Source organism: Argiope bruennichi, chromosome 6 (assembly GCF_947563725.1).
Source record: "Argiope bruennichi chromosome 6, qqArgBrue1.1, whole genome shotgun sequence".
In the NCBI taxonomy this organism is placed as follows: Eukaryota; Metazoa; Arthropoda; class Arachnida; order Araneae; family Araneidae; genus Argiope; species Argiope bruennichi.
Window position 1 is genome coordinate 59066982 of NC_079156.1, and position 20850 is coordinate 59087831.

Below are 20850 nucleotides of genomic sequence, written 5' to 3' on the forward strand. Positions count from 1 at the left end.
TATATCCACTGACTACCGTTTAAGGGGGCGATTATCAACCTGTCATTTGTGGTCATTGGTTATACTTACTATTATCACAGGATTTAAATTACTTCTTCCTAAGGTTTAATTAAGACCTTTAGGGGGCCATTGGTAATGCAAATCTCGGAGGCTTCCTTTGTCAACCATTTTCAATGAGACATTTTATTTTTATTAATTGATAAAAATTTTATATAAACAATAATAACCATATAAACAATTTTAAGTATACACTTTTGATAAGACGAAATAATAAACCATTTTAATTAGGAATGGCAGTTTCAATATCGTATTTATGGAAGGAATTCAAGGTTTAAATTAAAAAGCAATTTCGAACAAAATAATAAAAAATACAAATTTTTTTAACAAATCTAAATCTAAATGTTATTAGATTGGAAATTCGTTTTAGATTGTAAGGAAACATTATCTTGTCAGAATTATGAAACTATATGATATAAACTTTTAAAAGGTAATTATTTTGAAATGTTGTTAAAATAATATTCCAAAATTTGATTTTATTTGAAATAGGGAAATTGCTTTTTTATTTGAAAAAATTTGAATGCTCAACTCTTGTTAATTAAATTTCTTTAAAATACGGAGGACAAAAGCTCTAAAAGCGTCCTGTTTCGTTGATGGGGATCTGCTTTACATATTTATTCATCTGTCCCTGACCTTTCCTATTAACTCGTGGAATGTCTTCAGGTTAGATTTGAAATATGCTACTAATGCTGCTTTCTTTTGGTTTAAGCTCTCTCTACATTGTAAAAGCAATATTCCTTAAATACAGAATGTATCATTGCATTTAAAAGGTATTGGCAAAATGAGGAACAAAAAACGGAATCTATTACAGGGTTTCTTAATTTTTCATTCTAAAGACCAATTTCGAGATTAAAAAGCATCACGACTTTATTTTGTTATTTGAAAATTGTTATTACGATTTGTAGTATTAGTGATTGGATATAGGAAAACAAAATACTTCAGAGAAATTACTTCAAGCTAAATAAATAATAACATTAATAATAATAAAAAGCAACAACTGAAGTACTAGTTGGTTAAATCTGAATTAAATGTCTTACACTATTTTTGAACTGCTTATTAAGATAAATGGCAAGTATATAATATAATAAAATCTCGTTTTTATAATATAAAATGAAGATTTTTGTGTGTGTTGTAGTATTTAATTTGTAATTTATTATTACACATAAATATTGCAAAATTTTAAATAAATATTTTCTGATAAGTTTTAAATGAATAATTTTTATTTTATTTAGAATAGAAATTCAATCAGAAAATTTTATTGATTGGCAGATCGATTATGAATTAGTTTGGAAAATAATAAAATAGTGTATTGTTATCAAGAATATAATAGTGCAGAATTTATTTCAAAAAGCTATTAACTGAGGAAATGAATGAACGGTTGATTACCAAATTCTATCCTTATACGCATGAAACAAGTGAAATTATATAAAAGTTTGTAACAATTGGATAAAAGTTTTCGTTTGTAAAGCTATTGCAGCAGAAAAATTTATATCTCGCTATCCCATATGGGTCAGAATCTTAGCCAACTGCAAACTAAAGTATTAAAATTATGTCTCTTTATAAGAATGTAAGAAATGTGCGATTGCTTACCAGCAAATATCATTTCATTTTAAGATTTCATTCGCACCTTCTCCAAATTTTTGAATAATATTGAACATTAATATGTGGTTAAGTAATCATCACTACACAAATTGAAATAGTAAAACATTTAATTGTGGATCAAATTCAGGAGATTTGGCTACATTTTGACGCATCATTAAAGACTGGCATTTAAAATTTGAGAATAATTTTAAATAAAGTTGAAAAGAATTCAAAGCTTTTCAGAGCCTTTTATATAAGCAAATTCAAAGTTTGGCAAGGCTAATAACTGATGGGTCAATGAACCAATGATGAGATAGACAATTAAAACTGAAATTGTAAAAATATAGGTTTTGCAAGTAGTTTTGAAATGGCACGTGCGCGCGCGCGCGCACACACACACACACACGCACACACACACACACACACACACACACACACACACACACACACACACACACACACACACACACACACACACACACACACAATTCTATGAATAATGCTCTGAAATTTAAAAGGACATCTGATTATTATTTAGATTTTACACGTCCCTTGAAAACCAAAGGAAAACAATAGATTAGATTACTTGAAAGCTGTTATCTACTTTGCCATTTTAATTCACCCAAATCTGTTTGTAGAAAGTGATTTGACCTTTAAATGCAAAATTTAAAATTTCAGTAAATGAGAATAGGCTTAAAATTTCTATTTTTAGAAATGAGATAAAATTATACAAATTATTATTTTTGTAATATTGTAAGATTAAGAAAAAATTACGAAATCAATATGTAAACTAATTCTAAGTGGAAAAAATAAATTTTCTTGTGATGAAGCCGCTACATTGTTATGCAATTTAGTGCCTTCCCCCAGTATTTTATGTTTTATATTTTTTATGGAAGCATATATACTTATTTTGTGAAAAGATTGATATGTTATAATATTAATTTACTAAGCATAAAAGGCCATACAGGTTGCCCTTTTTGTTCTTATATCAATGGTAGAGAAAATGGATAGTATTTTCTTAACTAAAATATTTCATTTAATTTTTAAATATATAATTTATTCAGGTTTGTCTTGCAGTAGTAAAATTTGAATTTTTAATGTTTAATTTTCAATTGTAAACACTAGAATTAGTTAGTGCAGTTTAAAGTTGACATTGAACCATATCTCAAAATATATTAAGAGATACAGTCTGAGTAGTTATTGATTTGGGTAGGATTAGGCCCTGCATATTATGAAGCTCTTTTTTAATACGATAATCAATTAGCTTTCCATTCCAATGCATTTAAAAAATGTTTAGATTAACTTCCTTTTATTTATTAATTTCATGAAAGTAGGCACGTTTTTTTTATTTATCTATTATGAATCCAGATTATTTAACATTCTCGCTTATATTGAAGAGAGGTTCGGTGTTATAAATATTCAAATTAAATCAACATATTTAAACAAATAGAAATCTGACCAAATAAGCTTAATAAAATGTTAATATTATTCCAATATTTATCATTCATAGAATTTGTAATTTTTACAAACTTACTTATTTTACATTTAGAAAATGAAGTTTTTTTAATTGTCTTATAAGCGGTCCTCTCTCAGTTTAGCGACCCTAGACAAAGTTGAAAATCCGAGTTGAGTCCCAGCACTAGTTGCAAATGACCTTCACTTATTTTCGTATGAATTCAAGATGTTCTTTCTTCTCGGACCCCATTTCTTTCCCCTTTGACGCTCCCTCTCCACTTCCCTTTGTTCCCTTTCAAGGACTGTAAGGATTCCGCTGGGGGGTTAGAAACTATGCACCTGTCGCCCTGAATGGAGTTACCTGTTTCTTGGAAAAAATGTGGGTCAAAATCACGTGATTCTTCCGCATTTTTTTTTTCTTTCTACTTTTTCGGTAACTATTCGTTTATGAGAATAATTTTTCGAATTCATTTTTATATGAAATAGAATGAAGAAGCGATAAAGAAAGCGAAAATGCTTCTATGAAGTAGATGTAGCAAATAAAATGACGGTTGGTCTCCTCGGTAGCTCTACATTTATGAGAATAATTTTTCGAATTCACTGCAATATTATCAGGATGATGAAGCGGCAAAACAAGTAGTAGTAGTAGAATGAAGTAGATGTAGGAAAGAAAATATCGTTTGGTCAAAAGATGACTTTTTTGGCCCTCAACATTCTTCAGTGAGGGTTTTAGAGTTATTTGTAAAAGATATGGATCAAAACCACGAGTTTCTTCCGCATTTATTTTTTCCTTTGTTTCTGGTAGCTATCTATACATGAGAATGAATAATTTTTTGAATTCACTGTAATAAGTATTAGGATCACGAAGCGAAAAAGCAGAGTTAAGTACTTGATTGCAGTAGATGTAACAAGTAAAATGACATTTGAACATAGCACGATTTTTTTTGGTCCTCAAAGTCCTTTAGTAAAGGAAAATGGCACTTAACATAGCAAGAGTAAATGGTACTTAGAGTATAGCCTCACTGCATATTAAGTTGTAAGCAGTAACAAAAACGCGCAAATGATTTACCACTGCTTTTCCCAAAGCAGCATTCACACGAAGTCAACTATTGCGACTCCATGGACGGTTATGAATACGTTAGGAAGATCATGCTATTCCGACCGGTCAATGGCTTATAGTTATCAAACCAGTTAAAGTTGTCAGTTATTATAGTTTGGCTTATAGTTGTCAGTTGTTAAAGTTTCCAGCTGTTCGTTGTAGGACTATTATGGGACAATAGCACAAAAAGAATGACTGCGCGCAATAATTGGCCTCACATCCGCGTCTGTCATCCATACCCATTGACCCTAATCACTACAATCTGCGAATAAGAAGTGATTCTTTAGTTCTTTTTCAATGCCTATCTTTTTTTTTAATTTTGGTAATTGTTTATTAAAATATTTTTGGAATTTTGGAGAGTTAAAAACGCTTGCATTTAGCTTATTAGATAAAATTAATTTCTATTTTAAGATTATGTTACTAAATTCGGGATTAAATTTTTGCAAAATGTTCTAAAATAATTAATTTCGAAATTTTTTGCATAAAAAAATTTAAAAACATCTTTGAAGCCAAAATATATTAGTTAAGTAACAAAGGTTTTATTTATTTTTTTTAAATTAGAAAAAAGGGCCTTTTTTAAAATAAAAAAAGATGTATAAATCAAACATATTCTAGTTTAGAGGGTTTTCTTTTTCAAATTTTGGAAAAATTTGCAGACAGCTTAAAAAAATGTATTGTCTAGTTATTGCTCATAAAAAATAAGCCGTGTTTCTATCCATTCTTTAAATACTGGGTTTCGAATAATAAATAATATGACATTTTCTATTTTTTCACATTGTGAAGCATTAAAACAACACTAAAATATTTCTAAATGAATTGTTTATTTATTCCTTAGTTCAGGAATTATAAAACATTTTGAGAAATTACTATACCAAATTTAAACTATATATATATATATATATATATATATATATATATATATATATATATATACATAGATAGATTTATGAGGTTTTTCGTAAGAAAAGGCAACTAAAGATAAGAATTAAAAAAAAATCATATCTGAAAATACAAAATAGTATTAAAGATATGGAAATACAAATATAAAAATCAGCGTATTTCAAAAAAAAAAAAAAAAAAAAAAAAAAAAAAAAATCTTGGAAATAAAATACGTATTGTTTTATTTATTCTTATTATTCTTAATTATTAACATTCTTAATATTCGAAGCCTGTTCGAATATTAAGAATATTAAATAAAATTTTTTCCATAATTTCGCAAAAAATCGACTTTTATGTAGTCACCTACTTAAAATTAATTTGATATATTCTTCTTTATGGTTTGAGATAAGAAATGGAAAAATCAAGGATTTTGTTTCTTCAAAAAATTTGGTTAAATTTTAAGTCAACTTTCTTGTTTAGTTCTAGATGTCACATTATTATCTCAAAACAGTAATAAAAAAATAATAGTAATTTGCTTTTTGGAACTACATCGTTTGATGAAAGTTCTGAAAGTGTTTTCTGATTTTTGATAATTTTTAATAAATAATTGATTTAATCAGAATTCATGTCCTTATAAATTCACGAATTTGATAGTAAGATGGTTCCTGACGGTTTAGAAAGGGCTAAATTATACTTTCCGATTCCAAATGAGATCTCAAAATAAGAAACTGCACCTGAGTGCTATATTTTTTTAGAAACAAATTTAAGTTAATTCTACCCTGTTAAGAGATGAGATTCTACACTTAAGGGGTGATAGTAAGGGAGGATGAGCCCATTTCCTGAGTTATTTATTCTTTGACCTTGATTTTCGTCCAATTTGTTACTTTTTCGTTCTGCTTTTTGTCGACGTATATGTGAGTATCGTATCGTTTTTGATCGTACTCAAAATTGAGCATTAATTGCCCATATGGCTAGTTAAAGTGGGAAAAAAAATCTCTCAGAGATGAAAAATATTTTATATAATATTATTAAATGTGACCATGATTACCTACCATTGTCAGTCTCAAAATGTTAGTAAAAAATTCAATAACAATTAAAAAAAAAAGTGTTTTAACCTAAAAAAAATTGCCATTTTGTAAAAAAGTGAATTACCAAATGTTAAGAACAGAATTTTTTTCTTTATTCATCGTAATTTAATGTTTAGATCTCTCACAGTAAATAAAAATTGCCCTGGAGTATTGAATTGTGATTCACATTTAATTGTGATTTTCTGACATTTTTACGCCTCCTAAGACTGCGTATTGTCGGAATTCACCTTATTTTTAATTGTAAACATCTCCTTTCATACTTCCTTCTCACCCTATTTTTACTAAATAAACACATCCTGATGAATGCGCTAAACCCGGAGGGCTTTCGAATCCGTGAATGAACAGTAAAAGTATATAAATAAGTTTATCATATATTTGAAAACATCTTACGCATACGAGATTTTATGCTAATTTGGATATAGAACATTATATTTAGTAATAATTATACTGTTAAAAATCCTCTTGTTATCCTTTAATTATTACTTTAGAAAGTAACTAAGATTTGCATATACAAGTAAATACATTTTATCTCTTTCCCTTCAAAAAGATGCTTCTCGTGCATGAAATTTTAAAATCGTTTGTGTTTTAATCTATAATTGCAGTTACTGTTCGTTTCAGTATCCTGAGACCACCACTTTTCGACTATTCTCTCTCAATAAGGGGTGAGACGCAGAAGGAATTGCGTATTTCGGGAATTCAATTTATTGTTAAATGTAAACATCTCCACCTTTAATCCTTCCTCTCACCTCTATTTTGTTGAATTAAACCCATCCTAACGCATGCGCTAAAGCGCGGTGGGTTTTAGAATACGTTTGCAAACAATAGTCTAAATGGCAAAATGATTTGCATCTGCTCTTAAGTAATGTCTTTAAGCTCTTAAATAAATTTAAAAAAGCAAAACAATAAATGAAATAACGAAGATGTTTCATCCAATTAGAAGGTTAAATAAAATTATGTGTCAAGTGGGTGAACAATTTAATTGAATCAGGAAGGTAAATATAATGTCTGTCATCACATACAGCTTCGTAAGTTTTGATAGTATAAATTGTTTTAATTATATTACTGTACTTCATGTAAATAATGATTCATTTAGTGGTTGCATATTTCAGCATACTTTCAAATACAATTTATAAACAACAATTGAAAATTACTTGTTGTTGGAGTGGGCTTACGCAACTTGTTGTTGGAGTGGGCTTACGCAACTTGTTGTTGGAGTGGGCTTACGCAACTTGTTGTTGGAGTGGGCTTACACAACTTGTTGTTGGAGTGGGCTTGATTAAATTAAATGAAATATTCTCGCATTTCAGCAAAAACATGCAACTCATTGCCATGCCTTAAATAAACAAATAAAAAACAAAAACAAATGAAGTTTTTTTAATCCCTAACATTCTTTGCATGATTCTCAACATCTACATAAGTAACAATTTGTATCGAAATAAGGACTGCAACAATACTTGGTGTATGTATTTTGCAATATTAACATGAATATATATTTAACCATTTAGTACTTTTTAGACATGGGAAACTCTTGTGCTTTTGTTTCCGTTAATCCCCCCCCTCCCCGCCATTATAAGAATAAGAATAGAGGAGGATGGGGATGTTTCATTTTTTACGATGAAATTTTCTTGAGACATTTAACCTTCCTAATTAAAAAAAATAAATTCATATTTTCAATTAAAAAAAAGAGTCAAAATAAAAATCAATATGGGAAAAAGATCTAACATAGAACTCGTGAAAAACACTCCTTTTTTTTTATGACGTATAACTCTTGTGCTGACTAAAATGGTTCAAAACGCAGGAGATTCGGAAATAAAAAATAATAATGTTTATTTATATTTTTAAAATATGCTTTCATTGTTACTTTTTTGGAATACGTTTAATCAAATTTAACATTAGATAATATATCGATTAAGATAATAATAAATTATAATAAGAAAGGCTAGGCATTTTTTAAATGACCAATACATTGAAAAAGCCGGTGTCCTGGCCTAGGGGTAGCGCGTCATCCCCGTGATTTGGACGTCCCGGGTTAGGGTATGGTTGCTCTTTCCCCTGTGTTCTATCTGTGCGATGTGTGAAAAAGCTCCCCTCCCCTCCCTTCTAAAAAGTAGCTGTGCAAGCGATTTTGTGAGTGCCATCTCCATTTGAGCAAGAAGTCAGACTTCTGCCCTCGGGTACTCAGGGGCTTTTACCATCAGAAGCAACTGCACAAACTCTGCTTAAATCTCTGACTTCGTCAGCGGGCTTGTCTATGATAAGTACATAAGCAACAGCAACATTTTAAAAGAGTCATAATATATATGAATATGTTTCATATTTAATAAAATAAATATTTACTCATTAAAAGAAATTTTTAAATTGAAATGATGATTTCGATACTTTCTTCTAAGAAATAAAACAAAATTTTGTGCAGAAAGATAAACTTTAAATTTAAAAAAAAAGCAACATGAATACATTTTTGTTGCATTAAGAGAAATACATAATACATTCACATAACAAAAAAAGTTTCTTTGAATTTTGTATTTAGTTTGATGTCTCAAGAAAGGTGCTGAACATTTGGATTACGGCTCCAAGGAGCGCTGCCAAATTTTCATGCAAACTAACGAAATATAGGAAAAATACATAACATCAATTTTATTGATTTAAATTGTTGGGTTAGCTATCCAAAACAGTCCACTTATATTCGAATATGCTATCGAATATATGTAGTTCGAATACACGTAAGGGATTGAGACACCGCGTTTTTGCATTCAAATAAAAAGTTATTAATTTATAAAATAGGTTAAGTTCTAACATTATGATAGGTTAATTAGATCAGAAGTAAATTTTAAAAAAATGTGTATTCTGAAGAAAATGTTAATTATTTATCAAAATTTTTTTTTTTAAATTTCGTTTGGGTACGTTTTATATGATAGAGAATAACTTGTAGAATTTTAGGTTAAGAAAATATCTGGTTAGATTTTGAAAGATTTAATTGTTCTGCAAAAAAAAAAAAAAAAAAAAAAAAAGTCGAAAACTGACCATAAATGCCTTCTATTAATCAGAATTAGATTACTGAGGGGGGGGGGGAATTCTTCTTTGAATGATTAAATCTGAATTCATTTTTCAAAGGTGGCAATGTTCGCAAAGACTTAACTATTTTTTACTTTTTCCAACAGGCAGCCATTATGAAATACTTTTTTTTTTTTCCTTTTCAGATTTCATTTTCCTCACATTTTTATTAAAAAAAATTCGTTCATTACAATATCATTTGGAATTGTTGAACAACACTTTCAAAATAGGATTATTTTTCGACCCACAAATCCAGACTGATAAAAATATATTTATAGGTATTTTTCGACGACCCTATTTTTATTAAACAAAGTCGAATTTATCAAAAGATAATATAAAGATAAGATATCTGAAATTGTTAACAGTACTTCCCTTCTGTGAAGCAATAAGTAAAGTAAAATTCCAAAAATTTTGATGAAATTAAAAAAAATTATGTTCTCAAATTTGTACTTTTTTAAAGTTTTCTCCTGACATAATAAAGTTATCATAATAATCTATGGATTATTATGTAGGGTTTTTCAGTATCTATTAACTTTCCAAGTTAAGTTCTTTTCTTCAGATAAATAGATTTTTGAAGCGCGCGCACGCACGCGCACACACACAGTGTTTCGTCTTCAATTCCTATAATATTCAGGTAAAAATTTAGAGACCTATTTTGGATAACTGACCTATTAATTAAAATTAATAAAATTGCTGTTATGCATTTTTTCCATGGCAAAGCGCAATTCAACCAGACTAGAGATGCAATTACATTCAAAGAATTTTAACTTGATAAAGCAAATAGATAGACATACTATGTGTAAATTACATCATGCGACATGAATGATTGAAAATATATTAAAAACACTCCACAAGGCATATTATTTCATTTGGCATATAATTACAACTTAAGTTGTAAGTTCATTCTAAAACAAGAATTTTTCAAAAATTTAAAAAGATTTTTAATTAAATAATAAAAAATATTGAATATTTTTCCTCAATAACTTCAGTGTACATAGTACTCCACAAAACCATTTATATCAATTTAAATAATAAAAAGAAAATAACTTTTTAGCCCTAACTTCTAAGATATTGGAGTTATCGAAAAACTTTACATATAAAAGTTGTTCGTCTTAATGAGGTGCTAATTTGGCTAATTTAATTTATTTTTCTATTTTCAGTATTAAGGAAGTTATAGCAAAATGAAAATTTCGATCCTCACCATTTCCACTCCCCCCTTGAGTATATATATATATATATAAATTAAGAATCGATCAGTACAATCTCAAATCTTATAAATCCTGTAACAATATATCACTCGGAAAAACTTTTATCTTCTCTGCCTTGCAATGTCCGAAATTTTAAAGAATTTTTTCTAAATATCTTTGAAATACTGATATTTCAGATTATTTAGAACCGCTTAGAGTATTTCATAGCAAGCATAGTACTAAATTTTCTTTATATTTTAACATCAGTATCCGAAGCGTATAGACATGTTGTGAGTACAAATGGAGAAAGCTAAAATTCCTCCTATTCCCATGGGTGCTTGAACAACTATTTTCTTAAACTAATATTATTTCACTTCGATTATTCTATGATTTGCAGCAACCGACAATTTTATATGTCGATTTTACATCAACTTATTTGAAGTCACGACCGTTTAGAAAAACAAATCAACTTCTGTGAATTCAAATCTCTGCGAAAATTTATGATAGCCAAAGGGCATAATTTCAGCGAAAAATATTTCGAAACTTGCTGTAACTCTGATGACTCGACCGAATGTTTTGTTATTGATCTTTTGCCAACCCGTTTAGTTTAGTTTAGTTTAGTTATGTTATCGTCCCATTTTAAAGTAACACTAGGGGTATTTTGGGACCGACCTCGTAGTTTTGAACCGCGATCAGATGACGAGGACGACATCTGAGCTGGCATTCCTTCATCCTCTTCCTTTGCCATCAAAAAACTAATTTGATGCTTATAATGCTTTTGCCGGTCGCAAAGTTATTTGCGGATAAAATTTCTTAAGAGAACAGGCAATTACTTTGATTAGCAAATATAATTAGATTTTGAGATCTCAGTAAAGATCGGCCTTTATTACTTAAATAAAAAGCCTAATGTAACCCAATGTCCTCATAGCGGAGATAATAAAATATTAAACATTAACAAATACTCAATTATTTTAAGAGATTACTGATTTCAAATGCAACTGTTTGTCAATAATAAATAAATAAATATTTTTTTTTTATATTCTAGCTCTAGATAAATGGCTACCAATTCTGTGATATCTGAATTCGAAGAATACCTTTCTAAAGATCAAATTTTAACAGTTAACCATGTTTGTCAAAGATGCAGTGTGCCTCTTGGAATACCCAAAGACTTAAATAAACAAAGCGTTCATTCTTGCCAAAATGCAGAAGAAATCGACGATATAGTTTTCATTGATAATTTCCAGATGTTGACAGGAAATTTAATGAATGGAATCAATTACGGTCATATTGATGATTATATGGCCAGACGAGATATAATAAGACCGCTTTTGACAAGAAACAATGACATCGGAAGATTAAATATTGAACTCTTGGACTTGATGTCATCATCTCCACAGGTAGACCATCCTATATGCGCGGACTGCACAGACAATATTCTTGATCATATGGATCAAGAATTGAAAGATGAGGAAGATGAGATTGAGGAATATCGGAAACTTCTACACCGACTTGAAATGGAACAGCAGGAAGAGGACGTGGATGGGTTAAGAGCAGAGTTGTCAAAATATGAAGAATTAAGTACAAGTCTAGAGGAAGAGTTAGCTAGATTGGAGTTCGAGAAAAATGGAATTAAAGAACAGGTAAAAGATTTAGAAAAGAATTGTGACATTCTTGAAATGGAGGCAAATGAAATGTGTATAAAAGAAAATATATTCGAAAGACATTATAATTTATATCAAGACGATATACTTCACCTAGAAAAACAGATCACTTACGTGAAATACAGATTTGACAAACTGGACAAAATAGATGCTCTAAGATTCAGCTTTCAGATTTTGTGTGATGGCAATATAGGCATAATTAATGGACACAGACTGGGACGATTGCCCGAAATACCTGTAGAATGGTCTGAAATCAGTGCTGCATGGGGCCAAACTGTTCTATTGCTACACTCATTATCAAAATTAGTAAAATTCACTATTGAAAACCTTGAGTTAATCCCGATGTCGAATCGCTCCTTTGTAAAGTTAACACAAGATAATAGAACAAAATTGTTGCCATTGTTTTATTCTGAAGATGAAAATGATCAAACAAAACAGTTGGAATTTGATCAAGCCATGGCAGAGTTCTTAACTTTCCTTCAAAAATTCAAAGAAACAATTGAAGAGAGTGAATCGTTTCGTCTGCCATACACAATCCAAAGAGGCAAAATCCTTGACGGGCGTGCCGAAACGGCCTACAGTATCAAGAGTTTCTTAAATACTGACGAAAACTGGACAACCGCTCTGAAATTTCTGCTCACAAATTTAAGATGGGCTCTTGCATGGACAACTAAAACAGTTGCAAAATAATGGATTTTGAATACAAGAGATTATTCCTCATTTAAAAATGTCACAACATTACAAATCTAAGTTGTACATAAAAACTGATTATCCACGATCATTCCATTCCACGTTTACTTCATTCACGATCACTTCAGGCAATTTATCGTCGTTCACAATTACTCCAATCCTTTTTTTTATGTCATTCACGATCACTCACTTCCATATTTTTGCCATTTTTTTGCACCATTCCCTTTTTTTTTTTGTCATTCATGATCATTCAGTTCCATATTTTTGGTATTCATGACCACTCCATTCTATGTTTTTGATCATTCCATGTTCTTGTCATTCACTTGAAGCTATTCCAATTTATCGCCATTCACAACCATTCCATCTCATATTTTTTGTCATTCACGATCACTCTATTCCATATTTTTGTCATTTATGATCATTCTATTTTATGCTTTTGTCATTCACGATCACTCTATTCCATATTTTTGTCATTTATGATCATTCTATTTTATGATTTTGTCATTCACAATCATTGCATTCCATATTTTCTTCGTTCACGATGAATTCACGCCATTTCAATTTTCCTTAATTCATGATCAATCCATTCCATATTTTTGTCACTCACGATCACTCTATTCCATATTTTTGTCATTCATGATCATTCTATTCAATGTTTTCTTCATTCACGATTACTCCATTCCATATTTTTGGCATTCGCGATCACTCTTTTGCATATTTTTGTCATCCACGATCAATCCATTCTATGTTTTAGCCATAGACGAACAAAACACGCTATTTTCTTTTTTCATCAATGACAATCACTACACGCCAATTTCATGCAAATCTCCAAAATGAACGTCTTGTTAGAATGCACTGTAAAACACCCTGGCTCCTTCCATGCACAAGAAATCACTGTCTCCTTCTGCCTACTCAATGAAATAATTTCTTTAAGTGTAGATTCCAAATAGATGAATAAAAATGCATTGGGAGAGATATTAAGACCAAGTGGATTTGCAAGTCTTCTAGTCTATGTCATACCAATGGTTACTAGTTATTTTTCCAATGGCGATAGATTTTTGGAATGCCAGTTCTCCATTGACGTGGTGTGGAATGATCGTAAATATCGAGTTTACGCTTGAACTTAAAATGCCGTATTAATTATGAAGTTTGCTTAAAAAGATTTTCTTAGATTTTTGGAATGCCAGTTCTCCATTGACGTGGTGTGGAATGATCGTAAATATCGAGTTTACGCTTGAACTTAAAATGCCGTATTAATTATGAAGTTTGCTTAAAAAGATTTTCTTAGATTTTTGGAATGCCAGTTCTCCATTGACGTGGTGTGGAATGATCGTAAATATCGAGTTTACGCTTGAACTTAAAATGCCGTATTAATTATGAAGTTTGCTTAAAAAGATTTTCTTAGATTTTTGGAATGCCAGTTCTCCATTGACGTGGTGTGGAATGATCGTAAATATCGAGTTTACGCTTGAACTTAAAATGCCGTATTAATTATGAAGTTTGCTTAAAAAGATTTTCTTAGATTTTTGGAATGCCAGTTCTCCATTGACGTGGTGTGGAATGATCGTAAATATCGAGTTTACGCTTGAACTTAAAATGCCGTATTAATTATGAAGTTTGCTTAAAAAGATTTTCTTAGATTTTTGGAATGCCAGTTCTCCATTGACGTGGTGTGGAATGATCGTAAATATCGAGTTTACGCTTGAACTTAAAATGCCGTATTAATTATGAAGTTTGCTTAAAAAGATTTTCTTAGATTTTTGGAATGCCAGTTCTCCATTGACGTGGTGTGGAATGATCGTAAATATCGAGTTTACACTTGAACTTAAAATGCCGTATTAATTATGAAGTTTGCTTAAAAAGATTTTCTTAGATTTTATTTTATTTTGTTTATTTTGATATCAAAGTTAATCAAAATATTTCTGAATAAAATGCATTATATTAAATTAATCGACTGATAATATTTGATTATGAAAAAGAATTTCAATTTAAATAGCTTGAAAAATTTAACAAGCACTTACAGATACCTTGTTTCTAATTTATATATCTGATTGATGACACTTTTAAATAACTACCTTTAATAATTTACTTTAAAAAATTTTACGTATATATATATATATATATATGTAAATAAGTTATGAAAATAAATCTCCGATGCTCGTATAATAAAAATCAATTCAGTGTGTTGTAAATTCTTCATTTTAGTGGAGGAATGCTATGTAATGAAATTAGATAATTGATATGAATACATCAAATGAAATTTACAACGTTTTTATAAAACTTCACCCAATCGTCTAGCAAATTAATTGCCTAATTTCAATTTTTCTTTAAGCTCTTCATTTAATTAAACCAAAGAGATTTTGACATATATATATATATATATATATATATATATATATATATAGGAAATATTTATGTCAAAAATGTTATATATGTTAATATATTTATATAACATATATATGGCTCAGATATAGAAGTTCCCTTATGAATTTAGAAATATGATACTTCATATTGTTATAGACATAAAAGCCTTGCACTTGTTCTGCTTTTTATGTACATGAACCATAAGAAGATGTCAAATTTCATAGTATTATAGTACTTATTAATGCGTAAATATCTGATATTACTGTTTTCTAAGTTTTGAGGATTTCAAATTTAGTTTTCTTTTTTACTGAAAAAAATTACTCTGATTTTAAAAATATCATGCCCTCAAATATTTGTCGAAGAGATTTGGATACCAGGGTAGTAACAAAATGTCTGATTGAAAATTATACAAATAAATAAAATTCCCGAACAAAAAGAGTGTCATCCTTATAAATATATATATATATATATATATATATATATATATATATATATATATATATATAATGTGATGCCTGAATCATTTTTGTGAAAAAATTTTTTCGGAAAATATTTTCGGAATTAATTACAGGAAAGAAAAAATACAAAATTTTGATTCGTTTTTAATTGATTATAATTATAATTAAATTTTAAAAAGTGGCCCCGAGTGTGCTTTTTAATCCTCTGAAGTATATTTGCACCAAATTTTATAGGTCTACGTTTATGTCCTGGCCTGTAGAATAACTAAAAGACAAACGCGTATTTTCCTTATTTTTTGATAAAATTTTATAAATAGTTTAGTCGCTTAATTTGATAATGTTTCCAAAGAATTGTAAAGGAAGTCCATATGGATTGCCTATTTAATCTTACTCTATAAGTTGTCAAGTGTTCATTTAATCTTAAAGTTTTTGTTATTGCTGAAGTGAATTAAAGTAACTTCATTTTTACATGGATATGGGGCTTATACACCCACATTGAATGCCAAGTCAAAGAACTGTTTCGTGCTAACTTTGGCAAGAATCATATACGGAGAATTCGTATTTTCAGAGCTCTTTCGGATGCCTAGCCTCTTCGTTCACCCGACTTAAATCACTGTGATTTCTGGTTGTGGGATTTCCTAAAAGACCGTGTTTATGGAGGAGGAATTAGGAATTTACCTAAACGGCAATACACGCCATGTTGCTGAAATCCCTCGAAGAGTTTCAGCGCGATACCATTGAACACGCTATTATGTACTTTCAACTCATAATCGATGTCAATGGAGCACACGTTTAGCATATTCTGTAACTGAATAAAGTTTAATAATTCTAACAGATTTTTTTAGGATTCACAATATATATATATATATATATATATATATATATATATATATATATATATATATATATATATATATATATATATATTATTGCAGAAATTTTTTCCTCATGGTTTACATAACGTATACACGAAGTTTCATCAGAATCCGAAAGGAGAACGGGTTCTAGAGGCATCTGAATAGGGTCACTTTAGTTATAACTACCCTGGATATCAATGTTTCTCAATTTTGCTTTATGCATACCATAAATGTATGTTGTTCATTATGTTCAAACAAATTATACAAATAGCTGTGAGATTAACATGCATGTAGAAATTTAGATTAATATTTAGTAGCAATTAGAAATGAAGAGCGTTTTTGAAAATACACAAAGACTGAATTGTATAGTTAGTTTCAATTAAAAGACTTCAAACTTTTCAAAGCGCATCAGTATGCTGAGGGAACTTTAAAGTATGATATATGATATGACTGCGATAAATATTCTTCAAAATGATATAATATACTTATCTTCTTGAATTTTTGTATAAAGTAGACTGAAGAAAGAGTTATGAAATAGCATATATATAAGTTCAATGTCAAAAGTATTTAAAAGTTGCAAGAATTTTTTTTTTATAAAATTAAAAAGACGTTTAAAGAGATCAGCATGATTTTGATAATCTTTCAGATGACTTAAAAAATATATTATAGATTTACTGAACTTAAAAAAAAAATGTATTTCCATCATATTTGAATAACAGAGGTTCGACTGATAAATAAAAATCTTAAATATCAAATGAAATATTTAAACAATTAAAATTTTTTTAACTAATCAAATTAATTGTTTTAATGATCAACAATTATGGGTTATAGTAAAAAATAATTATACCAAATTTAAACAAAAACGTGAATTAGTTTTTAATTTATAAAGTTTGTTGTAATACGAATCAACCAGATTTAAGATGATCGAAAATACCCTTTGGAGGTGTAACATATCATTAAAATGTTAATTGTGTAAATATAGAAATCAATGTAACTTTTCAAAAAAAGAGACGCAGAAACAAACGCCGAACAATTTTATAAAGAAAATAGATCAAAAATTAAAAAAATTCTACTACTAATAAAGATAAATGTGTGTGTTTGCGCTCTACATGCCAAATCGTTTCACTCACAACAATCAAATTTTTCACATACGTACTTTAAAATGTAACCTGAAAATGATTTTTGAAAAAAAAATAATTACAAGTTTAATCATTTTTAAAATTAAGTGAAATTTTAGCGTTTTTCAGAGATAATTTTGACAAATATTACAGCATAAAATAAGTTTTATAGCCACTTAAAATTCAATATTCTTTTCCTTTTTAATGCTATCAGTTACCGTGTATCAATTCTTACAATACTATAAGTCGCTGTGTATCTTGATTAAGGCCAAGAGAGCCTTGATTGTTCAGAAATTTATTTTCTGAATCCTATAATTTATAGTTTTGAGATTCGTAGTGCCTTTAGAAAAATAGAATATACATTTTGGATGTCTTTTCGAACTATTGAAACCAAAATATGGCATAGAACTATAAATTCAATAAAAATATCACTTAACAAATTCTAAATTGATGCAGTTGATTTGATGATCTAAATTGATGCAGTTTTGAGTAACAAGTTTGATTTGCATTTGTATGTACAATTAGCCCCTTGATTCTTGAACTCAAAATTCGATGCTACTTTACATTTTAAATGTTACAACTCTACGTGATATTTTAATTATCTAAATCTTCGAGTTTTATACTTATCGTATATCGTTAAATAAATTTAAGTTAATTCTACCCCGTTAAAGGATGAGATTTTACTAGTTAAGGGGTGATAGTAAGGGAGGATGAGCGCATTTCCTGAGTTCTTCTTTATTCTTTGACCTTGATTTTCGCCCTATTTGATGCTTTTTCGTTCTGCTTTTTTTCGACGTATATGTGAGTATTGCATCGTTTCTGACCGTACTCAAAATTGAGCATTAATTGCCTATATGGCTAGCTAAAGTAGGGAAAAAAATCTCTCAGAGAAAAATATTTTATACAATATCATTAAATGTGACCTTGATTATCTACCATGGTCAGTCTCAAAATGCTAGTAAAAAATTCAATAACAATAAAAAAAAAAAGAAGTGTTTTAAACTAAAAGATTACCATTTTGTAAAAAAGTGAATTACCAGATTTTAAGAACATAAATTTTGAGTACATGCATTTGTATGTACGATTAGCTCTTTAATTCTTGAACTCAAAATTCGATGCTACTTTACATTTTAGATGTTACAACTCTACGTGATATTTTAATTATCTAAATCTTCGAATTTTATACTTATCATTTGGACAGGGACAATGTTGATGTGAATTTATTTAATTTCGGTCAGTATTGTCTACAAATTTTGTCTCTAATATAATTTTTCATCTGTTTGATTCACAGTATTTTTAGATATTCGGTTTACTCACAGGTAGAGGTCTGAAAAGAAGAAATTCATCAAAATCGAGAAATTGAATTTTTTTTTAATGATTTCAATGTTTTCTTTTTGAATACATGATATACAAGAAAATAAAACTTAATAGTTTTCTTTCTCAAAGTTTATTTAGTATATTTTATTAGTAATACGGTAATTGATCTCAGTCTATTTTATTAGTTTGAGTTTGACTTGTAAATGCATATATTTACCGACAATCAGCCGGTGGCCTAGCCTAAGGGTAGCGCGTTTTCCCTATGATCTGGGAGTCCCAGGTTCGAATCCTGGACGCCCAGATCCAGGACGTCCTGGCGTGGTTGTTTTCTTCCTTGCGTTCTATCTGTGCGATGTGTGCAAGAGCCCCTCCTCCCCTTTAAAAGGAGATTGTGCAAGTGAATGTTTGTTAAATCTTCACATGAGCTACAAGTCAGATTTCTGCCCTCGGGTGCTCAGGGGTCGTGACCCTCAGAAGTTATTGGACATTCGGCTTAAATAGCTGACAGTTCGTCAGCGGGCTTGTAAAAGTGCCATAAGTAACAACAACCAAAAATTAAAAAAAAAAAAAAAAACACCTCTAGACATTCACCTGAGCTTCAAATATTTAATATAATTTTTTTAGACATAAATTATTCTAATGAATTTTATATCCTTTACTCTGCTAGTGCTTTCGGTTATTGTGGTATAGTAGAGAATGCGATGCGCATTTTGGACTTTTTTATGTCGACCGATCGACAACAAAATTTTACGCAGATTCAAAATTTTAGCAACAAAATGCGGTATTAACATTACACACCTAAACTGTTGCATTTTTGGACTATCGTGATTGCGTCATCATGAAAATGTATAGGTCGCTAGATGTTCAAATTATTGAAGAATTTGATTCAAAATTCAATTTTGAATCAAATCTGAAACTGTTACAAATTTCATTTTTCTAGCTCTTTATGGTTTGTAGTTATCGTTTCCATTTTCCACCCGACTGGCAAAGTTTTTGTGCATGGATTTCATTGAAAATTTAAAAGAAGTCTATAAATTTGATGCAAAGACCACATATTAATATTTATCCATCCAGTTTAAAAGCGAGATTATCTCGTGTTAATTGATAAACAGATATAATTCTTAAAAATATGTTTTTCGAACTGAAGAAAGCCTGAAACATAGATATTTATCGAAATCAAATGTTTTCGACTACTATAACTTTTTCTTTTCATTTTTCTCATATAAGAAAAAAAATTAAAAAGATGGCCTGAATTCCATTTACAAGAATAGAAAATATAGTTGAAAAATTTTCATGAAAATATTTTTAAAATAAAGCCAAAATCCAGTATAAAATTACACAAAAATTAAACTTACTTGTGAATTAAAAAAAAATGCATTTTTTCTCAAAATGCATTTAAATATATATATATATATATATATATATATATATATATATATATATATATATATATATATATATATAAACGAATTCGAGATTTAGAAAAATTTCCAAGTTTTAAAACTCCTTTAGAACGAAAAACATATTTTTGACATTATGTCTGTCTATCAGTCAGCTTTGAAAAACATTTTGAGCTAGATGACTAAAATTTGTAGAATTCTACCAAATTGTAAAAGAATTCCATTCACAAAAGAAATCTGTCTGTCTGGCTGTTTGATTATAATCAGACTCTACAACTACAAAATGCAATGAGCTAGGCGCATATAATTTAGTACACATATTTAGCATCTAAAGCATAAATACTTTTCAAATTTTGAACAAAATCTGTCATATTGTTTACTGTCTATTGGTATTTACTTCTGAATGAACGGAAATGTAACAATTCTTTAATGTAATGATGTAAATCATTGAAACTGCGATATATTATCTTATTACCACAACTGTAGTTTCGCATCAAATTTTATTGTTAAACATGCAAAAGAAAAAAAAATCAAAATATATATTCTCACGATAGATAGATACAGTAAAACTTTTAGTTTTAATCTAAA

The 20850-nt window shown here is 29.1% G+C and overlaps 1 protein-coding gene across 1 annotated transcript; it reads left to right on the forward strand.

Annotated features, from left to right (window-relative positions):
• The first annotated feature begins 11452 nt into the window (after positions 1 to 11452).
• LOC129971750 (beclin-1-like protein) lies at positions 11453 to 12748 on the forward strand. Its single transcript, XM_056085726.1, has one exon. It carries the CDS (start codon positions 11453 to 11455, stop codon positions 12746 to 12748), a length of 1296 nt encoding a protein of 431 aa, XP_055941701.1.
• The last annotated feature ends 8102 nt before the right edge of the window (positions 12749 to 20850 follow it).

Bases quoted from the DNA above. Each gene is read 5' to 3' on its own strand.
- LOC129971750 (XM_056085726.1), top strand. From the start codon at position 11,453: ATGGCTACCAATTCTGTGATATCTGAATTCGAAGAATACCTTTCTAAA.